The sequence below is a fragment of the Rhinatrema bivittatum genome, chromosome 11 (genome assembly GCF_901001135.1).
Source record: "Rhinatrema bivittatum chromosome 11, aRhiBiv1.1, whole genome shotgun sequence".
Lineage (NCBI taxonomy): Eukaryota > Metazoa > Chordata > Amphibia > Gymnophiona > Rhinatrematidae > Rhinatrema > Rhinatrema bivittatum.
In genome coordinates, this window is record NC_042625.1 from 37,332,735 (window position 1) to 37,346,048 (window position 13,314).

The 13,314-nt window shown below is 44.7% G+C and overlaps 1 protein-coding gene across 1 annotated transcript in view; it reads right to left on the bottom strand.

Annotated features, from left to right (window-relative positions):
• The window catches only part of NCOR2 (nuclear receptor corepressor 2), a 545,866-nt gene that overhangs the window by 328,081 nt on the left and 204,471 nt on the right, over positions 1-13,314 (bottom strand). The window contains 1 exon segment of the mRNA XM_029571687.1: positions 8,437-8,616. Coding sequence (XP_029427547.1) covers positions 8,437-8,616 — 180 coding nt within the window.

Genomic DNA, 13,314 nt, shown 5'->3' on the forward strand with positions numbered 1-13,314 from the left:
CACAAATCTAATTATAGCTGCAATGCAGTGAGCAGTGTCTGTATCCTATCCCTTTACGGTGTAATAATCTGCACTTAATAACCAGGCAGCCCAGCGGTCACATGGAGACAGAGTTCTCCTCCAGCCTCAGCTCTCTTCTTGCTTGGTGAGATGATTAAAACCTGACCTTGGCAGGTCCTACCTTCCAGCGGCTTTCAGCAGAATTCATAATTGGACAAAGCAGATGAGCTGGCTTAAGTGGAACAGGTCAAGGCAGTCCCACGTTGAAGAGCTGTTGCAATTAATCCTCTGGGCTGTGAGCTTTTGGGGAGCATTTCAGGTGGAGGAGGGATTATTCACATTCTTCTGGCCATGCTCGGCAATTTCTGTGAGCAAAATCCACCGCGATGGCTTCCAGAGTTTCTTCTTAATGAGAAGGGTAATAGGGCACTCATGGGTCCGGCCCTGTGAAATTCCTTGATCTGCTTTCCTGTGAAGGCAGGTCTCTTCCACCCTGGATAACAACTCTGGGCACGATGAGAAAGCTGCCACTTGATCTCGCTGGCGGGCACAAGGAGTACAAAGAACCTGGACACTGCCTTGGGGGAGATTTATTTATTTTTATTTATTTAACATTTTTCTATACCGAACTTCATGACAAGCTTCATATCAGGCCGGTTTACATGAAACTTAGGGAATAACTGAATATAACCGTATAACAGGAAGGCCAAAGCGCAGATACAAATAACAGGGAGAATGAACTTGGGGGCTAGAGTAGCCGGGAAGTAAAGGACAGAAATAACAGGAGAGTGAGAACTTATGAATATACTGGGACTTTTCTGAAAATACGAATAGCAACAAAGCACGAGCAAATGTTAAATGAAGAGCAGGAACGGTCTGCCCGCACAGGGAATCCAAGAATGCTCCTCAGTCGTTCCAAGAAAACACCTAGGTATGTATGTCAAGCAGCCCTACCAAAATGAGTCTGCACGCCTGTAAGAGTGACCACAGATGGACAAGAGACAGACACCGCAGCCTTGGAAACACCATCAGTCAGTTTGTGACCTTGGATCACCCACCATGACCATCAGCGGGAAATGAACCAAAAAAAAAAAGGGGAACTACTTTCCCCTCTCCCCTAAAAAAAAAAGTCCCTTTATCCCCTCTGATTTCCTCCCACTCTGGGCCTATGGGAAAATGCTTGGTAAAAATCAGGCCACAAAGCTTAATCATGCACTGGAAAGGAGAGGGGCCTCTGAATGAAGTGGAGAGACTTCAGAACAAAGCAGCCCGGGGGCCTCTGCTGCACAGGATTTTAGGAAAGAACACGTCAGGCTGCCAAGTAACTTGTTTTGTCGAACACCTCCTGCCAGCCAAGCCCATGCCCTGGCTTTCTTGGCCATTTTTGGGACTCTGAATGATGCACTGAGCTCTCTGCATGGGCTGGGAGTACACAAGTGCATTTAATTATCTCCAGGCGGCCTCCCAAGGACTGCGGAGTGCAGGGAGGGGAGGGAAGTGGAAAAAGAGTGGTACACAATGACCTCTCTGTGTTTCACTCTTCCCTGGAAGAGAAAGATCTCTTGCAGATATTTATTATTTTTCTCCCTGCAGAGGCTGGGGAGGGGAGGAGGCGGCAGGTTTGGAGGGGTGGTGGGGAGGCCTAGCGTGGATGATGTGGTTACTGACGCACAGCTGGACAAAACGTTCCCGTCACATGTTTTTTTTCACAGTCATTTCCCCCCCCAATCCAGATGTGCGAGGCTTTTCTCCTACAACGGCAGAAACGAAGCAAACATCGTGGGAACGCTGCACGCCTTCCAGAGTTTTCCACCACTGATCACTGGAAAAAAAACAAAAACTACACCGCTGTGTATTACCGCTACAAGCAAAGAAGTGCTGGGGGTTTAACCCTTTCTGGATACTTCCCTCCGGTACTTACCAATATCCATGTCTCTATGCTTTCCAACACCAATACTGACCTTTCCAGAGACAGACGCCTTCAAAACTTTTGCAAATAAAACACTCAGGGCTCAGTTTAAAAAAAAAAAAAAAAAAAGAGGTTTGGATGCCCAATTTAGGCAGACAGGCATTTAACTTGGCCCCTTAGAAAACTACCTGAGGCTGAGCACCTAAAATTTAGGTTTCTAAAAAAGTGAGCGGCTATGGAGGATGGGTGAAGTTAAGGCAGGAGGGAGGGAGGACGGCGGAGAAATTCATTGGCCGATACAGTAAAGTCCGCGGGAGAGCCACTCGCCGGTGTGCGCGATTCTGTATTTAAATTAGGCCCGGCGGTAAAAACAGGCAAAAGGAGGCGCTAGGGACACTAGCGCGTCCCTAGCGCCTCCTTTTTGACAGGAGCGGCAGCTGTCAGTGACAGTGACAGCCGACGCTCAATTTTACCAGCGTCTGTTCGAGCCCGCTGACAGCCACGGGCTCTGAAACCGGACACCGGCAAAATTGAGCGTCCGGTTTTCGGCCCGACAGCCATGGACCGAATTCAAATTTATTTATTTATTTATTTAACTTTTTTAACTCTTCGGGACCTCCGACTTAATATCGCCATGATATTAAGTCGGAGGGTGCACAGAAAAGCAGTTTTTACTGCTTTTCTGTGCACTTTCCCGGTGCCGGAAGAAATCAGCGCCTACCTTTGGCGCATTTGCATGCTGAGGGCGCTATTAGGTGCTGCGGGTTGGACGCACGTTTTCCTCCCCTTACTGAATAAGGGGTAAGGGAAAACGCGCGTCCAAGAGCAGGCTAACTACTGTATCGGCCCGAAAGTTAGGTAACCAGAGCTGATTCTCAGCACCAGACCCCTAAAGTTAGGAAAATTGTCTGCTGAAAACTCAGGGGCCTAAGTGAAACGCTGAGCCCTTTTTAGGAAACTGACTCTCTTGCCTGTCAAATAAGACAAAGGCTCAATGTGTTTGGGATCACCCGTGCGTGGCCTTATGACTGAAAGATGGCACACGCTAAAAGATTTTAAAGCTTTGCCCTGCACAAAGGACAGGTCTCTTACCGTACCAGCGCAACGCAAAGCTCTGCCGAGACAACACGACGTGAGATGGCAGCGACAAGGACGTCCCGTCCAGAATCAGCACCTCCAGCATGGCATCAAGCGAGGCAATCTACTAGAGCAGGACATCCTAGGTGCTGGGACTGCACAGGTCTATCACAGCTTTTTGGTAGGGTTAAATATAACTGAGGCAGAGCATAATCGATTGACCAGTCTAAAGCCAAATGTTATGCTCTGTGCATTTTTCAGGGTGCTAGAGGCCATATCACCAGCCCTTAAAATAAACCGGCAAGCTCTACAATTAAAATAATAATTAAAAGTGAGAAGGAATGCAATCAAAACACAACAGAGCCTGCTGGGGGAGCTGGAGGTTGGGAAGGCCATGGGACAGGTAACTAGAACAAGTTGTGCAAATGGGGAAGAACATTTATTTATTTATTTATTGGTTTTTATATACCGCCGCTCATCAGAGATATCACGTCTGTGTACATAGAACAAAATCCGCAATTGTGTTTTACATATAACAGTAAGAAAACAACTGAGAAAACAGAGACAGACATACTTTCGGGCAAGTCTTAGTGACCCAAAATAAAAATAAAAAGTTTCCTGCGTCTTAAAAAAAACAAATAAAAAAACGGGGAGTGGGGGGGGGGGGGGAAGATACTAGAGCAGATGAATATAACCACAGATCATGTAATTTCCACATCTGATTCGGGGTTGCTGAGGTGAAAGGTAGAGCAGATGCATCCAGTGGCCTGAAGTTCATTAGGGCGTACACGAGAGGATTTTAACAGGGACGAACAATGCACGAGCAGGAGCAGGATGGCACTTAGATGAGAGATGAGGTGTGACCACTCACCAAGAGAGAGACCCCAGAAGTGGAGAGTGGATTAGAGGCGGGAAGAAGGGGTAGGGGAGGCCATCACTGAAGCCTTGCCGTATATAAGCAGACTAGAAGCTTGCGTCCGGCGTGACTGATCAGAGAGCGTCCCTGTCGTGACACACATCTACGTTAAGACTTAGGCCTAGATTTTCTAACCTACCGCGGCATCGTGAATCGGGGCGGGACTGCGATAGCCGGCAGCGATCACACCTCCGCGGTGCGATCACTGCCGGCTTTCACACCCAATAGTGCCATCGTAAAAGGTGGTGCTATTGGGCGCGAAATTGGAAGCGAAAAGGCTCCTTACCTTTTCGCCGTCCACGCTGTCTTCGCGGCGTCCGCCCTGGTGCCGCCCCGTCTCCTCCAAAAGTCCCTTTGCATTGTGTGTGTGTGTGTGTGGTTGTGCAAGGGATGTTAAATGAAATCATTTTGCCGTACAATATTCAGCAAAGAGGAGCTTGCTTTACCTTCCCCGTTGCAGATGGGGCACCAGTCACCAAAAGGGTGGCGCTGATGCATGATTCTGTTCTCCCATGCACCACGGTTTGCTTTATTTCTGCTTAAAGATGTGAACGGCACGTTTATTCATTACTGTGGTGTACTGCTGTCTGCTCAGGGATAATAAGTACTACGGAAATAACAATAAGGAATGCCTCAGCACAATTTGTACTGGGATTTAGATTCACGTTAAAAGCTTTTATTCTGCAGTTGGGTTTTCTTTTCCAGAAATGAGCTTTGCGCTTGTTGGGTAATCCAGTTACTTCTCCTATCCAATTCACCTCTCCCCTTTTATGTCTAACCCTCTCCTCCCAACCCTCCCCCTCCCTCAACCAGTCTAACCATGCCAGATGTTCCAGCTGCAGTTCAGTCACACCAGGTTTTCATACTGCTCTCTAATGCCCCTCTGATGAATGCACCCCCCCCCCCCCAACCAAACAGGTGCCCTGGCCCGATGAAATCACCCGCACCAAACTGCCAAGTGTTTGTGTATTTCGTGGGAAGGAGGCGCAAGGCATTCTGCCTCCAGTGGACGAGCATCCATTATCAGCAAAGCTGCTGTGAAATGCTGTTACATAAAACATGGACTTCTTTCAATGCAGAGTTACGGGGAGACGGGACTGGTTTATTGGGCTCATTTTTCTTGCCCCGCTCAGCTGAGGCTGAATTATTTCTGAGAAATGCCAGAGCAGACCCGGCACTGTGAATCTTCCCTACAGAAGACATATTGGTCGAGATTTTTCACCCGCACGACAGCTCCAGTTTTACAGCACATTAATTCAGAAATTGCAGAGACACTTAACAACGACGGCCTGGTTCTTTCCTCCCAGCCCCAGCATATGCACGCGGGACCAGCGATTGTCTCGGCATATTAAGGAGCCCTTGGTATCGTTCCCCCCCCCCCCCATCCATTCCCCGAGGCCTGGTGTTCCTGGTGCTCAGAAAGCCTGAGCAACAAGAGATGCTCATTACTCTACTCATGACATCCCTGTAAGTCACGTCAGGGCACAGGAACTAGCACACACCACACAGAAAGCATTCTGGTACAATTATACAAAGAACCATACAATGCAGTTAACCAACAAGTTCATTAGATGTCACTATTCCTTAACTCTACCTATAATACATGCACCTAAATGCAAAGGAAAAACGTGTTGTCAGCTTACAAAAAAACCATTATGACGACTTCAGCAATAGCAATCTATTAATACATTTTCAGTACTCCGATTGCCTCTTTGCTTCTATGTTTCTTCACGCTTGCCAATTTGGAAGCGCAGAGAAACGTCTGCACAGGAATAAATCCAACAGCATGCAGCCTTCTTCACCGGCCTCTCTGCCAATGCCCTGGTAATGACACAGGGGGAGGCAAAACTCACAATGTCAACATTCATTTACTTCTCCTAGCGGAGAACCAGCATTCGCCTCCATCAGTGGCTGAATTCTGAACGGATCAGGACAGGCAAGGATCGGAGCAGCTCCCGGACGGCTAAAACAGACTTCCTCTCAAAAGAAAACAAATCCAGAGATGCAACCAGGGCAATGTCCTCTGGAAGGCAGCTTTACCATTCTGCACCTCAACAAGATCATTCACACTGTCACTCATATTTTTTTATTGGGTTTTTTTTCCCCCTAGGCAGTGTCTCAGTATTAAAGAAATAAATGTCTTCCCAAACCACTAAACTCTCAATTTTAATGCAAAGCAGCATGCTCCTGCACCAAGACAAAGATGAAAAGCTTCCAAAGCCCTTCCACATGGCACTCATTCAGATCCAGATTCTGGTGCAATGCATGCTGACTAGGAAATCCAGTCCTCAGCTTAGTAACAGCAAAGAAAGAACAAACTGGCCCATCCAATCTGCCCAACTGAGATTCTTCTCAGCACATAACACCCTGAGAACTTCCAGATCTCAAAACAAACAAAAAAAACCTATACACATAGGCTATGTGAGACAGCACACCCGGTCTGTAGCTTCCTAGAGGGCAGACACCTGCTCAACTGACTCTTCTCACAAAAAACTTTATTTTCCACAAGCAAGTTGTCCAACATCGATGGCTTACCTTCAGTATTCAAGTTCTTGCACAAGCTGCCTTCTCCTGGAAATCCGGAACCTGTCTGTTCGTACCTGGGCCCAAAAACCCTTAATTCCTGCTCTCCGGGGGCCTGCCCGCAGAGGTACCTGTCGCTAGCAGTGTTTTAGGAAGGTTTCCAGGGATCCGCCTTCACAGGCTACCAAACTGGATTCAAGGCCGAACCGCCACGTCACGGGAAAGAAATGCCTCCATTTCTAATCAAATTTGATGCTCACGAGCCAAAAAAACCTAACACTAACCATCTAATTTCTTATTTATCCAGTCCTATTTATCCCTATGGTGGAGCTGCTTTTGCTGCTTCATGACTGACTGCTGTAAATCACCAGGCAGAGGTGGAAGCGGGGGGTTCAGCAGCCATTTGCTTTAAAGAAAAATATTATAGAGTAGCCACAAATATAAAATTCATAAATGCTGTGCTATGGTGACGTCTCCTCTTTTACATTTTTGTTGTGTGTGGGACTACACGCCATCTCTGGCTCGCAAGAACTGGTGCAGCGACCCTTGGAATAATAAGACATGCTGCCAGAGGAAGTATTACCTGAGGCCGCAGTCGCCATCCAAGGAAGAAATGTTCAATATCACACCATGGCCATCAGCCATATAGCTCCAACCCCAGAAAGACGCCCCCGTTCTAGGGTACAATCAAGGTCATTCTGGAATTGCAAGATGGAACTTTTTGTTCGCTTGTCCAACACTTCAAAAACACAAACTCAGCCATTTTGATCAGCAAGAAAAAAAGTTAAACAATTTGCAGTGCTAAAACCATCATTACTCGTTTCATTACTTAAAATAAACACTGGGTCGAAACCCAGGGAGGATAACTTTCAAGCAACTCTGTGCGCAACCCCATGCAGGTGCGCATCCGACCACACGGGCATCTTAGACAGCATTTGATAACCCGCACGCATCAAAGACGCGCATTTTATTAAATACGTATAACTCTACCCCGCAACACAAGCGTATGTGTGTGCTTGCACGCGAATACACGAAATACAGTGAGAGCAAATGTTTCAAATGCACTGAACCCGCATAAGTTTCCTACCGATTTAAAAAAACGCACACGCGCATATTTTACATGGCAAAAATAAAGTAGGACTTGCTCGCGAAGAACCCAATGTACGTGCAGAAGTTGGCACATTTTAAAACACGCACACGTAATTGAAATTAACCAGTTCCCCCCCCCCCCCCCCCCAATTCCTCCAGGTCATCAAGACCCTCCTGGCTCATCAGCCTGACCTCCCACCCGGTCAGTGCTACACAAACACATTTGATATCAATCAGGCAAGATAATTAAGTGCAAAATTACAGGAGCAAGCAGCAAAAGTCTCTTATAAAATAGCAACTTGCGCGCGCAACTGTTGCCCCATCCCAGAAATGCCCTAGACCATCTTTCCATGCACACGTGTGCGTGCAAAACCAAAAACGTGTGCATGCAATTTTTTAAATAAAATAATTATGCAAATACAGGCTATTTACGCGCATGTATGCTAATTTTTATGCATGTACCTCTGAAAATTCACCCCATCGGATCTGATATAAAGGTTTTCACTTATTCTTTTTTTTGGCCCTGTAGCTCCTTTCTACTTTTTTTTTTCCAGCTTAGTCATAATGAGTGCTGGCATTCTGGCACCTTGAGCCTTTATTCACAAGCAACCTGGGGATTTTCCCCCTGTTTTAAGAACCCACCCTTCCAATGTTCCTAGTCTGATTATCGCAGCAACTGTGCAGATTAGAAGTCCGTTCTGTAATGGGCTCTGAAGCCGGCCATTGTGCGTCACCTTTGTTGATAACCACAACTCCCTCCCTACCCTCCTCCAGGGGCAATAAACTCTGCTTTCACTCATTCTGTGCCTTCACCCTTTCGCTAAACCAAGTTTGGTTTGTTTTTTCACTGTGATCCAGGTTTGATTGTTGCATTTTGGGGGCTTTGATGAAAGATAATTAACACCACATTATAACAACATACCTGCTTCTTTTTTAGTTTGGAGATCTGCTGTTCCACCATGGTAATCTCTCGATCTACTCTATCCATGTTCTGGATCAACTCCTCTTTTGAGTATCTGGAGGGCAGCAGGTCCAGATCACCTTCAGGATGGCCAGGGCTAACAGGGGACACAGGCTCCAGCTTGCCAGCTGGGCCACGATCCTGTGGAAGGTAAAATGAAACATACATCCACTTTATTTCACAGACATTGACATTCACTGAACGTATCTTAACATCTTCTCACATTTTTTGGTGTCTGGCAGCTGCCTCGTTATTTGCTCCTTTAATTTACATAGCATCTTGTATGTGTATTCAGTTCATTTTTGTCATGAACCTTACTGGTTCAAGATCATGATGGACAATGCAAAACTAGATGGGCTCTACTTCCAAAATAGTTTCTCCCAATCCATATGGAAGGAAGATCGCGTACATGATGTCCCAATCACCTACTGACTGGTCTACGGTTTGGAACATCATGCCCAGCCCTGTTTTCTGGCTGACAGATTGTCTCAGTTCAGTTTTGGCTGCTACATCTGAGCTGGAGGAAAAGCTTAGAGAACATGAAATAAATTGGTAGTGCCTATGCAACACAAGATAAACAACCATGTGAATCCTACTCCAAAGGGTCCAGGAGGTGGTACTCTGAGGGTAAAGGGCTATGGAAGAAAACGCAAACCTTCTGGAGAGAGAGTGATGGAAGGAGGGAAACCGAAATTCCAAAAAATGAGAACAGTAAATATGCCGTTTCCACACATTTCTGAATAAATTGCCATGAACACAGAGTGGGGGAGAAGAGAGGATGAAGAGGTTAAAGGCAAACACTCATGCGTCAATGCTGCCCATTACTGAAAGATCATTTCATTAAGACTTCTGAATCCTTTCTAGATGTTCTGTATTTAGACCTAGGGATGGGCCTAATTATTCCTGTCTCACCTTTAACAGCAAAGGAGCCATGCCTGACATGTCTGCACTCAACGGAAAATCCTTTTACCTTCCATGAACACTGGATCACACAAAATATTTCCAGTTCTGTGTTCCAGAGATTTAAAGGTCAAACTCTCCTAGAAGGAGGGGAAAGGAAGCAACGGCAGCAATGGAGTCACAACATTTGGTCCTGTGCACAAAAGGAAGAAGCCTTCAGAAGTTTTCATTTAATCTGCCTTTTTTTCTCTCTCTCTGAATGCCTCATTCTACAACTCGCTTAGTAACAATAAAGATTTCATTAATAAGCCGAACACCTTATGAACAACTGCATCATTCAATCAGGCCTTTTTCTTTCTAGTACCATAATCAACCGTTCAACAGAACAGAAGCTGAGGTTCCAATTACAGAAATGAAAACCACAAAAGGTGTGGGAGGAAATATTCCATTCAGCAAGATCCTCCAAATTAACTCCTTGCTAGAACAATTTAACATAATAAAATAATTAGCATTATTAATTGAAACTCTGTTAGCACTGGGGAGATCTGTAAGGGAAATAGAAAAATTAATTGTGTGAACGCTTTCATCGCATTCTGTCTTCAGCAAAGAAATAATGCACCTTAAATAAGCCTGAAATAAGATTAACTGAAAATGTGATTAGTCAATTCGTTAGATTTTTAATCATTATTGACACAGGCTGATCCAATAAATCTGCCCAGAAAACGGGCACTCAGTGGTGAGTGCCCACTTTCCTAATGCACACCCACCTCTCCTGAGCATAAGATCGAATATTTAAATGTCCCTATTTGTCCCTACAAAGGAGGCACTAGGGACAAATGTGCGCCCCTAACACCTCCTTGGCAGTGGGCACCCAGGAGAGGTGGCTGTCAGCAGATTAGGAAACCTGCATCCAACCACGGATTAAACAGCTGAGCGCACTGTATTGCATTGGCCTGTTTGTAATGTATGTTTTGGCCAACAAAATGACTTGTTAGCTTACTGACTGCTACAACCTACCACTGCAAATAGTGAATTTACCAATTCAATATGAGGGCAAAAGACACAATATAGGAGGAAAAATAGCTTGACTTTTGTCTATAAAAGCTCAGGGTGTAGAGTGCACGATAGCCAAGCTACAATGGAGCAGTAATATTGCATTCATAGGGTAAAGGAAGTCAACCCTACTTGCTACCTTAATTCGAACAGCTTTTGGAGTGGAATGAAGACTACTATTGTTCTTCAGGGCCAAATAGAGCTTCACCATTCTGCCAGAAAGCATCTTTTGTTTCTGTGAATCATCCTCTTTGGAATACTGCCAGATTGTCTACACTGTTGGATCAACAACAGGTGGGCTATTCATTCGCCTACTGTACGACGTCAACTTCTTGACTTGATTGGCCTTCTAAAAAGATTACATCAGATTCCAGATGCCAACAGTACTAACTGTAAAATGGGCAGCACTTCTCTATCACGAACTAGTCATTGCTAACCTCTCTGGAATGTACTAATGGCATTAATCAGGATGAACTCTATCCGATAACAACTTGGAATAGTCCCAAAGAAAAAACACTGCAGCTCAGTAATGTAAATACACATTTATTGTAGAACGTTCTCAGGAAAATTATTTTAATGAACATTCTGAGCAACCAATCCACATGCCCAAAACTGTATGTGTATCTACGCCCCCCCCCCCCCGAAACACATTACCACCATTATAGGTTTTCATGTTTTTCGAATGCAACTTCAAAAAAGAAAAGAAAAGAATTTCTAAATCAGATTTTGATCCAAGATTGCCAACCATTAGAAATAAATAAATAAGGAACAGATGCTAAATTGGTTGCACTACGGTGGTCTGTTTTGTCTGTTTTTATCATGGCCTCATCTCTTCAGACACAATGTTTTTAATCAAGCGTGAAGAACACTTTCCCGGCAGGCAGTTAGGCACACCGAATCAAAGTTAAAAACCATGCAAAATGTTCAAAAGAGCTCAAGTTGCACAGCCTCTTTGGTTCGGGGAGGGCCATTTTATGGCTGGACTGGTAGGGGTGAAAATCTGCACGCAATTTTTACATGCAGACTTTGTCCCACAATTTCTAAAAGAACTTATGAGTTTTGAAGACGCCATTATCGAAGGGTAGTCAAATTCAAATTGAACTGAATAAATCTACTTTGAAAATGTCTGCATAAGTACCCTGGTTCGCAAACAAACTTATCAGTGCAAAGTTATAACCTGCTCTGTCTAAGGTGTAATTTGAGTTGGTTAATTTGTGCGCAATATAATTTAAAACAAAAACAAATAAAAAAAACAAAACAAAAACAAAACATGACCATCTCAACTCCCATCTCCCAGAATGCTTCTCCCCAGTGCATGTAAAGTATCGGCAAAATTGGGTTACGGGCATACGTTTCCGTGCACAGAGGCCTGGGCTATTTTATAAGTGGTCATTTACCAGGCTTCACGAGTGTAGTTTGCACACTATGCAGACGTCGGCGCAAGAACGTGCACGTAAAGTTATGCCAGCATTTTATAAACTGAGTGTGATGGGAGTCACACGGTTTATAATATACCGCATATCTCTACCCCCAAAAGTAAGTGCACGTTTTTATTTTAATGCAGAGAACCGCACGCTTTCACCAGCTATTTTATAAAATTACACGCACGTATTTTACGTGCAAAAGAATTATAACACGTGCAGGTATTTACTACAGGCATGTGCGGGAGGCAGTTATTTTACGGTAAGTGCTCAAATCTTCATTTAGCCAGTTAACGTCTGGGTTATTTGGCTACATGCTTTTGAATATGGACCTCATTATGAAAAGTTGGCTATTTAGCCTTTTTTTTTTTTTTTTTTTAAATCAAATGTTGAAATATAAACACTTGTTTTTCATATCTAGTACTGTGCCCTGTAAGTACTGTGAATGTTGATTTAATTGCCTTCTACGTCATGTACATGTTTTATTAAGACGTAATAAAGATGTAAAACAAAAGAAAAAAAAATCTATTTAGCCCTCGACCAATGTTTATGCGCTGGTAGAATGTGCGAGTTGATGGCACTGGAAAACAAAAACCTCCATAGAAGAAGAGCGCGCAGCCAGCCGCGACGTAAGCTTCCCTACGCTTCTACGTTAGCGTGCTGGGACCATGTTCAGGATGAAGCTCATCTAGAAGGCAAAAGCTTAATTCAGTCTCCTCGCTCAAATCAATCCCTGTCCTCCCTGCTGAAACTGCAAAAAAAATAAAAAATAAAAAAATAATAATAATAAAATACAATAAAGGTATCAATTCATGCCACAGGAAGGTGCTGGGACTGCAGCGGAGAGAGGAGAGATGACTGACGTCACACGGATATAACCTGGCCATCGTAAGTTGCTCCGGAAACCCCCAAATTCATTTTCACAAAGGCCAGCAAAATGGCTTCAAGGCAGCCAAGACAGCTTTTCAGCAGCCCAACCAGCAGCAAAGTTCACATCTGCTTTTTTCCCTTTTGAAAATTGCCCAAAAGGCACAGCTGGTCCCTGGACTTTGCACACATTCTGTGCGGGCTGAATCTGGCTGTGAAATAGTGGGGGGGGGGGGGGGGGGTACATTTGAACATGCAATGCACTCGTATGCACGATTACTTAATCCCGCCCAAAACATGTCCTCGAGAATGCCTCCCCCCTCCTTAACCCGGCTAAAAAGTGCGCGTGCAGTGGAACCCTGTGCACACTTTTTGCAAGGCTAAGGAGAGGCAATTTTTGTACAGTTCACCAGAGTAAAAAAAGAAAAAAAAATGTACTATAATAAACAGCTTTTGAACGTCGTTTTCCCCCATAAACAGCAGCAGGGTAGTTTTACATAGCTCGCGTTTTCTGCAATGTACATTGCAATCGATTTTCAAAGTGCTCAAGTACTTTTATACCTGCAGAGTGCAGCAATTTTTCCCACACAGGCCAATT